Source organism: Bos grunniens, chromosome 11 (assembly GCF_055505025.1).
Source record: "Bos grunniens cultivar Pamir isolate PY7600 chromosome 11, Bosgru_T2T1.0, whole genome shotgun sequence".
Taxonomy (NCBI): domain Eukaryota; kingdom Metazoa; phylum Chordata; class Mammalia; order Artiodactyla; family Bovidae; genus Bos; species Bos grunniens.
Genome location: NC_141175.1, coordinates 96,498,773 through 96,513,752, shown reverse-complemented (window position 1 = coordinate 96,513,752; position 14,980 = coordinate 96,498,773). Strand labels below are relative to the sequence as shown.

Sequence of the window (14,980 nt, the reverse complement as noted above, 5' to 3'; positions counted from 1 at the left end):
GACTCCTCCACGTAATTCAGGTCTAAACACTGTCATGAAGAACTCAATGAAAAATCAAACGGTTCATCTAATAAAATATCTGAGGATTTATAAATATACCTAATCCAAAGTTAACATCATTGCAGTTCAAAAGTTGAAAATTAATTAGGCATAGCAAGCTAGTTATAAAGACACAATGTATCCTTCTCTACGTACCTGTTAAATGTCTGACAGTCCTTGACACAGTGTCAGGAGATACCCTCAACATTCTGAGATTTGAAGAGTGATATTCCAAATCTCCAGTTGGCTCATGAGGAACAAATGGAGGCAACACAGATGAAAAAGATTCATTAATGTCCATATTAGAAGGACATACCTATGAAAAAGAGATTAATTTTAGACTTCATCTACCAAAAAATAAACCTCATTTTATGAAAATGAATGCTAAACAGTTATACCAGTTCCTTAAGATCATACTCTTAAGTCTCCTGAATTCATATATAGGTCATATCTTATTTGGTTAATTCCAAGATGGCTCTACAAATTATTCTGAGGGTTTTCAAGTCAACCTGTACAGAATATTACAGATAGGAGACATAATAGTATTCTATTACTCAGAAGTTTGATCCTTACAATAATTTTATGAACACTGCAGGATTTGAACTATTACAATACTCTTGACAAGCTCAAGGATCTTTTTTTCTCCTTAAGTAGGAAAGATATGCTAGGGTAAGGAAAGAGATGAGAACAGAAATATTTTCAAGAAATCCACAAATGTTTAGAAGAAAAATAAAAGCACCAAAGAACTGGATCTGTGATCAGTTACCAAAAAACATAAGTCCTCAAATTTCTTGAAACAAAAATAGTAGGAAATATAAATTGATGAAATAAAAGTTAAATGCTGAAAAAGAAGTTCCTGAAGTTTCATGGCATTCCAGCAAATCCTTGCTAAAAAGGAAATTAGAAACTATTATTAGTGATGTTGGTACATAAATATACACAACTCTTCACCAAATGCATAGTATACTGCCATATATTCATATATGAGTATACATACACTTTCTCGATAAAAACAGCATACCACTTTTAGGTTTATTTTCCTAAAATATTATTCCAGTGCTGCCCTCCCAGGACGGAGTCTGAAATTTTTCTATCCTCTTTATGAATTTTTCTATTCTCTTTATGAAAGTTTTTTCATTGTGCAGTAACAAACATTCTTATGAAGCTGGCAGAATGTGAAAATAAATAATTCTACTTCTACTGCCTATATCGTTTCTCTAGACCCATGGTTCTCAACTGGGGAAGATTTTGTACTCCCTCACCTCCCCCACCAAGGAATATGTGGCAAGGCCTGGAGACATTTTTCTCCGTCCTGCCGTCTATGGGGTCACACAGAGTCGGACACGACTGAAGTGACGCAGCAGCAGCAGCAACTTTAGTGGAGGTAATGCTACTCAGCGAACAGAGGCCAGGGATATTACTAAACATCCTAAAATGTACAGAACACCCCCACACAACAAAGAATTAGCCAACCCCAAACCAATAATGTGGAGAAATCCTAAACATAACACAAAGTTCTTAGTTTCCAACTCTCCTACTGCTGAAGGAGACGTGCAGCTCACTAATGTACAGTTGACCCTTGAACAGCACAGGTTTGAACTGTACTAGTCTACTTATTAGGAGAAGGTAATGGCACCCCACTCCAGTACTCTTGCCTGGAAAATCCCATGGACGGAGGAGCCTGGTGGGCTACAGTCCATGGGGTCGCTAAGAGTTGGACATGACTGAGCGAATTCACTTTCACTTTTCACTTTCATGCATTGGAGAAGGAAATGGCAACCCACTCCAGTGTTCTTACCTGGAGAATCCCAGGGATGGGGGAGCCCGGTGGGCTGCTGTCTATGGGGTCGCAGAGTCAGACATGACTGAAGCAACTTAGCAGTAGCAGCAGTCCACTTATTGGGGAAGGCAATGGCAACCCTCTCCAGTGTTCTTGCCTGGAGAATCCCGGGGATGGCAGAGCCTGGTGGGCTGCCGTCTCTGGGGTCACACAGAGTGGGACGCGACTGAAGCGACTTAGCAGCAGCAGCAGTCCACTTATACATGTTTTTTTTTTCCAACAGTAAATACTACAGTACTACACATGATCCAAGATTGGATGAATCTGGGGATGTGGAAGAATCCTAGATTTGGTGGAATCGGGGATACAGGAGGCCAACTATGGATTTTCAACTTCGCAAAGGGTCAGTGCCCCTAATTCCCACATTGTTCAAGGTCAACTGTATACATCACATATGCGATAGATGAATACTCGTGTGTGCACACTGTGTTTAATAGCAGTTTCCCCCTAAAGCTTCTAAACATAGGGAAAACCATTTCTATTCCAATTTTAACTTTAATAAAATTTCAAAGCTTCAAAATATACAGATATTAGAGTAGGTAATAAAGAAAATGTAGAATGAAAAAGATGAGACATATTTAAGAGATCAACAGATATTTATCACTAAAAATTAGGGGAGTTAGAAGGGGAAAAAAAATCAAGATTGGTTTATCTCCTAGTTTATAATCAATAATGAAGATAGAATCAATGACAATAAAGAAACCAAGAAATGTTAACATCTCTAGAGGAACAGAAAATCTGTAAGTCACTCTGACTTTAGAGAAAAGATAAGTTATTCTGATTTAGGCAAGGTAAATTTTGAGATGATGGGAATATTCACAAGAAAATGTCATACAAGATAGTATATGGGTCTATGTAGGAAAAATACTAGGGTCTAAAAATGGAGATGATGATCATCCACACAGAAAATCTTGAGTGGAAACAAATTCTTTGAAATTTGGTAAGTGTCAGTCATTCAGTTGTGTCCGACTCTTTGCGACCCCATGAACGGGGGCACACCAGGCTCCTCGGTCCATGGGGCTCTCCAGGTAAGAACAATGGAGTGGGTTGCCATTTCCTTCTCCAGGGGATCTTCCCGACCCAGCAATCGAACCCAGTTTCCTGCACTGTGGGCAGATTCTTTACTATCTGAGCTACAGGGAAGCCCATGGGATGGACAGGGAATCAACAAGACAAAAAAGAAAGAGATCTAAGGAGTCAACCTTAAATAATAGTTAAGAGTTATACGGCCAAAATAAGGGATACAAAAACAGTATTTTATTATAGAGGATAAAAGAATGTAGTATGCTTCCAGGAACAAGGCAAGAGAAAGAACAAAATAACAAATTAGAGTAGGAAACCCCTGGTAATAGACTGATCTACTTTCACTAAAATAAAGGGAACTAACAGCCAGGCACTATATACATGCTACATACCTTACCCCATTCAATATAACAATGTTTGAGGTTGATTATTACTGCTTATTTCTTTATGTAGACAAGGAAGGAGAATAAACCTCCAAAATCATTTGACCAAGGTACAAGGCCAAGAAAGTAACTGAACAGGGTTTTGACTCCAATTCTCCACACTCTCTTCACAGCCCCAGCCTACATCATATGTAAGTGGATACCCAAATAATCATTCAGAGAATGATGGATGGGTACCAAAGTGAGACAAACAAGTATGAACGACTCTTCTGAGACCCAGATGAGAATAAGGAAGAAACTAAGCAGTAGGCAGACCTCCTGAGAGCAAGCTGAGCCATGTAGAAAGATGATTACCATGTCTGGCTCATTGCTTCTCTCATATTTAGCATGATGTAAGTCCCAGATTATAACAGAGACCTAAGAATGAAAGACAACAGAGAAAACAGCATCCGCCCTGGACTAAAAAAAATATACTTAAGGTTACAGTTAAGGGCAAATACAATTTGGAGCTGTGTCAGAGTTAATCCCCGCACATCACTATTAACTAAGTAAATATATATCTTCACATCTTCAAATATACTTTATCTATATGAAAAGTTGACATAAGTTGCAAAAGTAGTTCTATCAAAAAAAATTAGAAACTCAACTGTAAATATAATTAACAATGCTGTTTTAAAAGAGTACATCCTAAGAGTTCTAATAATAGGAAAAAATTTTTTGTTTCCTTAATATGTTTATGAAATGATGGGTGTTCACTAAATTTACTGCAGTAATCACTTCATGATGTATGTAAGTCAAGTCATTACACTGTATCCCTTAAACTTATTATACCTCAATAAAACTGAAAGAAAAACAACAAAAAGAAACTCTTAAGTTTAAAATTGATATTTTGCTTCTCATTCTTATTAAAACTAATTTTGACCTTCATTCTTGCCAAAATAATGCAAAATCTTGGCTTTGGTGTCACTGAAGAACAGTTAAACAGGGAGGCAATTTATGGTATATTCCTTAAGTATATATACAAGGATAGTTGCAAATACTAGTTCCTCTACTTGCTAAATGATTACCAGCAAGTTCCTTAACCCTCTAAATATCAATTGTAAAATGGGGATGATAATCAGTTCAGTTCAGTTGCTCAGTCGTGTCCGACTCTTTGGGATCCCATGAATTGCAGCACACCAGGCCTCCCTGTCCATCACCAACTCCCAGAGTTCACCTAAACTCATGTCCATCGAGTCAATGATGCCATCCAACCATCTCATCCTCTGTCATCCCCCTTCTCCTCTGCCTTCAATCTTTCCCAGCATCAGGGTCTTTTCAAATGAGTTGCTCTTCACATCAGGTGGCCAAAGTATTGGAGTTTCAGCTTCAAAATCAGTCCTTCCAATAAACACCCAGGACTGATCTCCTTTAGGATGGACTGGTTGGATCTCCTCGCAGTCCAAAGGACTCTCAAGAGTCTTCTCCAACATCACAGTTCAAAAGCATCAATTCTTTGGCACTCAGCTTTCTTTATAGTCCAACTCTCACATCCATACATGACCACTGGAAAAACCATAGCCTTGACTAGATGGACCTCTGCTGAAAAAGTAATGTCTCTGCTTTTTAATATGCTGTCTAGGTTGGCCATAACTTTCCTTCCAAGGAGGAAGAGTCTTTTAATTTCATGGCTGCAATCACCATCTGCAGTGATTTTGGAACCCCAAAAAATAAAGTCTGACACTGTTTCCACATCTATCTGCCATGAAGTGATGGGACCGCATGCCATGATCTTAGTTTTCTGAATGTTGAGCTTGAAGCCAACTTTTTCCATCTCCTCTTTCACTTTTATCAAGAGGCTCTTTAGTTCTTCTTCACTTTCTGCCATAACGGTGGTGTTATCTGCATATCTGAGGTTATTGGTATTTCTCCCGGCACTCTTGATTCCAGCTTGTGCTTCCTCCAGCCCAGCGTTTCTCATGATGTACTCTGCGAATAAGTTAAATAAGCAGGGTGACAACATACAGCCTTGACGTACTCCTTTTCCTATTTGGAACCAGTCTGTTGTTCTATGTCCAGTTCGAACTGTTGCTTCCTGACCTGTATACAGGTTTCTCAAGAGGCAGGTCAGGTGGTCTGGTATTCCCATCTCTTTCAGAATTTTCCAGTTTGTTGTGGTCTACACAGTCAAAGGCTTTGGCATAGTCAATAAAGCAGAAGTAGATGTTTTTCTGGAACTCTCTTTTTCGATGATCCAGTGGATGTTTGCAATTTGATCTCTGGTTCCTCTGCCTTTTCTAAAACCAGTTTGAACATCAGGAAGTTCATGGTTCACGTATTGCTGAAGCCTGGCTTGGAGAATTTTGAGCATTACTTAACTAGCATGTGAGATGAGTGCAATTGTACAGTAGTTTGAGCATTCTTTGGCATTGCCTTTCTTTGGGATTGGAATGAAAACGGACCTTTTCCAGTCCTGTGGCCACTGCTGAGTTTTCCAAATGTGCTGGCATATTGAGTGCAGCACTTTCACAGCATCATCTTTTAAGATTTGAAATAGCTCAACTGGAATCCCATCACCTCCACCAGCTTTGTTTGTAGTGATGCTTCCTATGGCCCACTTGACTTCACATTCCAGGATGTCTGGCTCTAGGTGCGTGATCACACCACAGTGATTATCTGGGTTGTAAAGATCTTTTTTGTACAGTTCTTCTGTGTATTCTTGCCACCTCTTCTTAATATCTTCTGCTTATGTTAGGTCCATACCATTTCTGTCCTTTATTGAGCCCATCTTTGGTATTGCCCCATCTTTGGTATCAAGGGAAATGTTCCCTTGGTATCTCTATAATCCTACCTGATAGGACTGACCAAAGGACTAAATGAATTGAGGTATCATATATAAAGTAAACCTCTTAGCATAGTATTTGAGCGCAAAACATTAGCTATCATTATCATCCCCATTGTTATTAAATTGAAAAATAGAAGTAAACAATGTCTAGAATGTTGAAGAAAATAAAACTACCTATAAATAAATTCTACTATCTGTAAATAAATTCAATAAACTGAAATAAAAGGAAAAGCTTATCACAATATTTTTGTTCATTTTGTCTTTTTAACTACCCGAACCTAGAGGTCAAAATATAATTGCAACTCAAACTAGCAGCTTTCCAATGACATATTTATCTTATACATGGGAAAATAGGAAAAGGAAAGTAACATTAAGTACATATATATGTGTATATATATGTGTAACCATATATATGTAACCTAACTATATTTGATGACTAATAGAATGTAAGGATATATCATCAGGTAACAGGACTCAGGGCAGGGCTGACAGTGTCAGATGAAACCAGATGGGCAACGGGACCAGAGAACCATTAAAGTCAGAAGAGCCAAGGGTCCAAGCAAATCAAGCCTTGTATAAAACAAAATTTTGACTTTAAGATATCTCTGAAATTAAAATCTTTCAGGGGCTTCTAAACAGAAATACATGAATATTTCAGGGCCTATTCCAAGGGCTGTTACACTGAAGGCCAGAGGGTAGAAAAAGCACAATTGAGTATCTCCATGAATGAGTTTAATCTTAACACCATCCCAGAGGTTCTTGCTAGCACAATTTGAAAGAGTTAAGATATTTCAATATGAAGGGCCTGGATGCTCCAAAGGCTGACCTTTTTTCCCAAAGCACCATAGAACTTAGTGAGTCTCATGGTCTACAAATCACAAACATTTCTTTTATGCCAACCTCTAATAAATTAATGCAGCATACTCCTGGATATCATATGAAAGCCAGATTACACATCAAAATTTGGTATCGGAGGATATAAATAGACCTTTATTCTCATCCCCGTTTTTCAACTAAAATTTCTTTCCCCACCAAACAAGAAACGTCAAGTAGAAAGACTTACAGAATCTTCAAAACTGCTGTCTTCCTTAGATGGTAGCCGTACAGTAGATTGCCACTGCAGGGAGCTGTCACAAATCTCTAGATCATCAAGCAAATTCTCTAAACCTGCTAGCTCAACGCACTCACCGGTCAAGTCACCTTGGTCACATATCTGGGAAACAGCAAAAAGTAAAAAAAACAAACAATACCATTTCCTAAAACAATAATGAAGAAGACCATGTCTCTCCCCAATACTCATTTTATTGCCTTACCTCTTGTCTTTTACTGCATACAACAGCATTTTCATCTACGCTACAGCATTCAGTATCATCGTCCAGAGTACAGATGTCAGATTCAGCCTTCCCCTGCAGGCCCTCTACAAAATACGAGTCATTTTGCATAATTGTATGTATAGTAAAACTGGACCTGGCTCCCAAAGGCCGAGGAATTTCCCCTTGGCCCGTATCAGCTTTCAGCAATGTCTTTTGGCCGACTGCAATTAACGGTGCATTACTCATCACTGGTAAAGCACCTTGTGACTTTGCATCACATGCCACCAAGTTTGCTGAAAAGCCGCTTCCTACAGCTGCAGATGGACCTTCAATGATGTAACTAGAGTTTACAGTCTTACCCAAAATACAGTTTGAGGAATCTGCTTCTTCAAAGCTGTGCTGCTTTAAATCTTGTGAAACCAAAGAATCTGAAGTCCATACTTTCATTGGGTAAATAATGTTTGAAGATCCTAACTTCTCTGCAAGGTCAAGAGCAGAAACAGACTTTATCTTCCCAAGGGGAAGAAACTGTTCATTGTCTATACCATACTGAAATAAAGTTGACCATGTTCTGCCAAGACCAACAGCCTGTTTGAGAGATTTTTCACTTAAAGAAGATGATGGCTTAAGCTCTGGACTAAGAGAAAGTGGCTTAATCAGTGTTTCCTGAGAAGCACTGGGGATTGAGTTTAAATTGTGATGCCAGTACAGGGAGCTATCACCATCATCTTTTTTATACAATGATTTTGAAGCTCCTGATTCAAACACCCCAGGAGTAGACTGATAGCGTGGACGTTTAAGTTTATCAAATAAAAGGTTTTCATCATAATTTAACAGGGAAGGATCTGGACTTTTTGGTTCACTTTCTTGGCTGTCATTTGTTAAAGATTTGTTGATGTCAGTTTGGATTTCATTTACTGTACTCTCCTTCTTGGAAGGTTCAATAGAGGCAATAACTGCCCGAAAAGCTACATTTTTCATAGCACCAACATTTTCCCCATCAAAAACAGAAGTTGCCTCTTGGTTTCTTTCTTCTTGAAAATACAGTTGTTCTGATGTCTCATTTGAGTTGAATTTAATAGTCTGAAGAGGACCACCAGAAATCTCCATTGTAGAGGTATCAAGCCCCCGGGAGAGTATATGTGCTTCTGAAACTTCTACAGAATTATCAGGAACTACAACATTCTCAATATGTTGTATTTCTGAAGATCTGGGATGCACCTCTGAAAACACTAAAGTATTTCTATTCTCCTTTACTTCAAAACACTGAGATAATCCTTTCCCCAGATCTTCTTCATTGCTTTTATAACTCTCCAAAGAATCCACCTTTTGTTTCACCTCATTCTCAACAGGAGCCCTTAAACAAACACTCTCAAAATAATGACTATCAGACATCAAGGGAACCTCGCTTCCTCCTGATCCCAACAAACAATGCCAGAAAGAATGTGGCATTTTATTATTAAAATGAGGAGCAACTTCATGTGGAAAAGAAACATGATCCTTACTGATTAGATATATTTCTGGATGGTGTGAAGCTCCCTGCTTGCTCCACGGCATATTTGAAAAAGAGAAATTGTCACTTTCCTTAGGAATTTTATTTCTATCAATTGTGTCAGATGAATCTGAATAAGAATCATGGTCCTTACTGGCTAAATATTTTTCTGATTGTTGTAAAGTTCCTTGGTTCCCATACTGTGCATATAAATAAGAAGCATCAAAATCGTCACTTCCTCTAGGATTTATGTATTCATCACTTATATCAGATGCAGTTGAAAAAGAAACGTGATCTTTATCAGCTAAATTGGTTGCTGGCTCCTGCATAACTTGTTGTGTCTCCCATGACATATATGAATAAACAGCATCATAATTACCAGAGTCTTCGCAGGTTTTCAGATCAAGTGTATTAGATGAAGCAGTCTCTTCTTTAGTCCCTTGTTCAGGAGTTAATAAAGAGTGCTGAGACTTAACAGCTGTACTACCTATAAGTGGGTGCTGAGATCTACTAAAGCAACTGTTAACTAAGTCTGATGCTACTCCTGAGGCTGCCTGGAATAAAGCTTCACTAACTTCCGACGGTCGAGAAAACCATTCAGTGTCTTCAGACTTACCAGGAATTCCCCTGAAAATATACAGTTAAAAATAAATAAATAACACATTAAAAACATTTATCTTTTTTAAATACTAATATGAAAAAAATGCAAAACTGATGTTACTAAAATTGAGGTTATTTGAAAAGTATGTTGAAAAAGTTCTAATTTCAAATTCCTTTAGAGTGGCTGATGATTGAATGCAGCAAATTTTTTGTAGACAGAAGATGAACTACCATCCTATGACCTGATATTTTCTCAGGCTTCTCTCAAAACAATACTATGCCCCAAAGATGATTCTTTAAATGAAAATTTCAAACTTTACCATTTAAAATATGCAATTTATTACCTACCATAATTTAATATTCATTTAACATGCATTAATTAATTCTTTTACTAGTTATTATGTTCTTAAAAACCACTTAAGTGATCTACTCTTCAAACAAAACATAACCTAATCATTGGTTGACTACTGTGTACAGAACACTTTTCATAAAAGTAATTTTAAAGTAAAACACAGCATAAGGGCAGAGGTTTTTAACTCTGTAAACATTTATAGTTTTTCATTTACATTGTCTTTTTTATTTCTAAAAGAAGAAAACATATTCTTGGATAATTCCAAATATGATTTGAAGAATTCGAGACTTGTCTCTCATGATGACTAAAAGACATTAATTTGGAATAACTTAATTTAGATACATCTATTAGAAAAATCATGCTACTTCATTACTTCCTATTTGCATCTCCTACACAGGAAAGAGAGATAACTAGGTTCACGCAATACTGGCTGACAAAAATGAGAATGCCAAACAAGCTAGTGACCATGAAATGAATGCTTTTCACAGAATGGGAGTGGGCTGATGGATAGCAAATCAGCAGATATATAAAGAAGAAAATCGAGTGTGCTTTCTAAACTAAAATATGCCTAGTATGCTAGAATACATTAGAAATTATTTTTAAATAAACTACACTCCCCTGCCTCATCTTTACACACGTTATTCTGCCAAATTAACATGTACCGTGTGTTAAGGCCTTGTCACCCAAAGTCTCACTACAAGTCATTAATTTAGTAACAACTTAGAACAAGAAAAGAAAGAGTAAAAAGGTTATATGCAAGTACAAAAATAAATCATCCTACCTCAGAGGTGCAAAATCTAGTTCACTTTGATGAAATAAGGAATCAGGCCCAAACTCTTGACGTTCTGTCAAACATGTCAGCAAAGGCAAATCAGGAGAAGCAAAATTGTCCTGTAGGACTGCAAAGTTTCAAATATAAAAATGTTGGGAATGCTGATAATTTAACTGCTTAGCTTATATAATATTTTAAAGAACCTAAATGTTGCCATCTGGAACTTTCTACAAGCATTAGTATGATAATGTAACAACAGCAGCAAATACCATTTATTAAGATCCAAGTTTGGAGAAGAAAATGGCTACCCACTCCAGCAATCTTACCTGGAAAATACCATGGACAGAGGAACCTGGCGGGCTACAGTCCATGGGACCACAAAGAATCAGACACAACCGAGCGACTAAACAACAACAAGATGCAGGCACTTAACCTAATATTTTATTTAACCTTCATAACAACCTTGAAGTATAGGTATTATTACAGTCATCTTATAGCTGGGGAGACATGACCATAAATCTTAAAAAATATTAAGTAATCTGTCCACATTCAAATAGCTTATATGCCAGAGTACAATCTAGACCTAAACACTATATTTTTTAGCAAATGCTCCTAACAATTATGATCGTTTCTTTCCATCTTACATCAAAATGTGGTTCACAGGCTCCCAAACATCCTTAAGATACTCCCAGAAGATGCCTGGGTCAAAGTGATATTCAAAATATTAACATATCATTTGCTTTTTTCACTCTCATTATTTCATAAGGATACCATGGAATTTCCCAGGAGCTACATCACATATGATAGAGCAACATCCTGAAGGCAGAAGCAGACATCAGAACCTGTTTGTCTTCTAATAAGTCAGACATTACATATTTTTAAGTAAAACAACACTAGCCCTCTAAATATTTTTGATTTTGAAAGTTATTTTTCTAATAAACCAGGTTAATTTATAACATCAATGGAATTGCTACTTTTGAATGAATTGATAAACTCATTTTTAAAGTTTTTAAGTTTTAATAATTTCTAATATTGCAAAACATCACTAAGCCACATCAACAAAAGTTCTCAGTAATTTTAAATGTGTCAAGGAAATCCTGTGGGCAAAATGTTTGAAAACTGCTAATTTAAAGGGAAAAAAATGCTTGTGAATACCTGAATGTCACCTTAAATAAGTTCTAACATCCCTAAATATGTACAACTAGGTATAAACTCCTATTCCTTATAGTATTTATACAATTACAAAAACAAAAAAGTAAACACTAGCAGAAACAAATCTATGAAACCAATAGTCTTCTATCTCATATTAATTTAACTAGACAAGTGATGTTTTGCTAAAACTGAAATGTGCTTTAAATATGAATGTAATACTGTGACTACAGTATACCTTCTTGATTTCACAATGCCTATAATAAAACTGCATTCCTTCCCTATCATAACTGTCACACTCTTGTTTTAATCTTCAGTCTGTCTGCTTCCCACTTTGATTACCAATTCCATGTCTGCTTTATTCAGAGCTATATCCTCAGTGCTTAGCAAAATACCTGCTACAAAGTACCTCCTACACTTAGTAGGCACTCAGAATACAATTATTTATTTAATAAATGGATTAATAAAAAATGGGAAACTGAAAGATAACAGTAACATTTACCACCAAGGACTAATTGGTACAACTCTTCCTTGGCTCTGGCCAATAAGCTCAGTCTTAAACCTTCATAACAGAAATCTTTCATTCCTCTAAGAATCGTGAAGATTTTTCAACAAAGACCCCACATTTCCTCACACCTGGACAACTGTTGCTGGCCTGGATAGTCTTTTTTGAAATATCTAACCGTTCCAGCCACAGTCATCATCATGACATTTGCCACTGATGAGATCCACTCTACAATGACTGGATTCCAGCCTAACAAAGTCACAGTGATGAAATTTCCTCTGGTCATCAGATCCCAGGATCTGATCTAATTATTAAAATGTTCTATTGTATCTACAGTAAATGAGAAACTGGAGCTGTATAACTCAAGCCATGTAGCAGAATCTCCAACCCAATGCTGAAACTATTCTATTGGAGAACTTCACTTACTTGCTGTGACATAATGCTCACCTTTTTTTGTTATATAGCTATATAACATTATTAGCTATATTATTATTATTAGCTATATCCCATTATTAAATGGCTCTACTAGTTGAAAACAGCCTCCCTACAAGTTTTGTAGTCTCATTTTCAATTCTGCTGCTGCTGCTGCTGCTAAGTCGCTTCAGTCATGTCCGACTCTGTGCGACCCCATAGAGGGCAGCCCATTAAGCTCCACCGTCCCTGGGATTCTCCAGGTAAGAACACTGGAGCAGGTTGCCATTTCCTTCTCCAATGCATGAAAGTGAAAAGTGAAAGTGAAGTCGCTCAGTCGTGTCTGACTCTTAGCAACCCCATGGACTGCAGCCCACCAGGCTCCTCCATACATGGGATTTTCCAGGCAAGAGTACTGGAGTGAGGTGCCACTGCTTTCTCTGATTTTCAACTCTAGACTAGGAATTGGCAAACATTTCCTATAAAAGGTCAGCGAGTAAATAAATACTTTAGGCTTTGTTGATCACACATGGTGTCTCTGCCCCATGTAATTCTTTTGTTCATTTGTTTTTTACAATCCTCTAAGATGCTAAAACCTTTTTTAGCCCACAGACAGTACAAAATCAGGCTTCAGCCTGTGACTAGTAGCTTTCAGACCCCTGCTGTAGACCATTATCTAACTCAGCCTATGGTACTATTATTTTCCTTTTATGTACTGTCTTTCCAAAAGACAACACAGCTTTCCTTTATATATTCCTAGTGTATATTAGATATTTGCTAAATAAATGAATAAATGAAAAATAAGTTGCTTCATCTTTAGCATGACAGTCCTTCAAACATCTGATCATAGCAAAGTCTTTTCGTTCATATGCTATCAATGTTACCTCCTCTTCAAGGGAACTCTAACTCTTGTCAACATCTTTCTTTAAATATAAAACTAAAATTGACTTTGATGATCTACATCACTGAATATATTGGCACTGATACTTTTTACTTGGATAGCATTTGAAAAGAACTTGTTGGATTAACTGCTAATTCATGCTCCTCTACAAAATTCTGTTAAGACACCTCTATGGTTGAATCCCACACCCTTGACAAAGGTTAACTGTAAAATCTGTGATGGTTGCATTTTCTTCAATTTTTGAAACTAAAAATCTGAAGAAAACAGAAGGAAAACAAAATAATATTTGAATTATGAATTAGGCATAAAAAAATTGAAATTATCATACTGCCTAAGCATTCCTATATATGTGCAGCAATCTAAAGTAATGAGAGTATAATTCTATGTCCTACCTTGATGATTTGAAAAGGACTTAAAGTTTATCTTTTGTAAAGAGCTAATAAATTAGTTCCATATTAAACAGAAGAAAGCAGGAAGATCTGCCTCAGACAAGTCATTTAACCTCTTTATCTCAATGTTTGGATCTAAAAACTTAGGATAATGATAAATGTCTTAACTAGTTCTAAGAAGCTAATTAGGTAAGCATGAACATTTGTTTTCTGTTTGGTTTTTATACATCATGGAGCCTCCATTGCTGAGAGAAGCAGTCAAAAGATAACACATGTGCTTACCCCCAGGAAAAACCCCAGAGTCAGGACTGAGGAGGCATATCCATGACAGAAAGCTTCTATGCCTTCTGAGAGCAACAGAGAATGATAAAATGAGGAACAATTGCACATTTAACGTAACTAGACCAGCTGGCCAGTGTGAAAAACCAGAAATAAACTAACACGTTTGAGTACAGTTCTACAGAGCTCAACTCAAGGATTTGGACGCAAGATTTGGAGTCCCCCGTGTGTATTTTGTAAATGTGAGGTATTACTACTAGCTAAAAATAAAGAGGTATTACCTAGCAACGGAGAACATAAGAGGTCTCTGTTGGGATCCTTTCCTTGATTTTCTGATTGGGTCAATATACCTTCCTCCAAAGAGGTGAAGTCGGTCACTTCAGTCCCTTTCTCTCTCATATTAAACCCAGTCTGGGCTGTATCCAAGGTGCAGGATGAGTCCATTTCTTGAGGAAGACAATGCCAAGATTCTGTTCTCTAAAACAAGAATTTTAAAGGAAAATATGCTAAATCATTAACTGAGTTACCATACATATTAACATTTAGATTAAAATGTCCATTTACATTAGCATATAGCTTTCTATTTCACATTTTCATCAAAATTTTTTTCACAATAAGATTTTTTACCTTTTCCCATTATTACACATCTTTTAATGTGTTGAACCACTGGCATTTCTGCTATTCTTTAATATTACTTCTCATCATTAA

General features: G+C 36.9%; 1 protein-coding gene across 18 annotated transcripts in view; it reads right to left on the bottom strand.

Annotated features, from left to right (window-relative positions):
- ALMS1 (ALMS1 centrosome and basal body associated protein) overlaps nucleotides 1-14,980 on the bottom strand; it is a 186,938-nt gene that overhangs the window by 133,286 nt on the left and 38,672 nt on the right. For 14 of the 18 annotated variants that reach the window (XR_015137289.1, XR_015137290.1, XR_015137291.1 and 11 more), the window contains exons 3-7: nucleotides 14,554-14,749; nucleotides 10,648-10,765; nucleotides 7,423-9,541; nucleotides 7,173-7,322; nucleotides 196-355 (exon numbers count right to left, since the gene is read on the bottom strand). Coding sequence is in view for 11 of the 18 variants with exons in the window: in XM_086327622.1 (XP_086183748.1) it covers nucleotides 196-355; nucleotides 7,173-7,322; nucleotides 7,423-9,541; nucleotides 10,648-10,765; nucleotides 14,554-14,749 (2,743 nt within the window). In the remaining 7 variants the exon portion in view is untranslated. The remainder of the gene's footprint in view (nucleotides 1-195; nucleotides 356-7,172; nucleotides 7,323-7,422; nucleotides 9,542-10,647; nucleotides 10,766-14,553; nucleotides 14,750-14,980) is intronic. The other 4 variants (XR_015137296.1, XM_086327630.1, XM_086327629.1 and 1 more) reach the window with 2 other exon arrangements.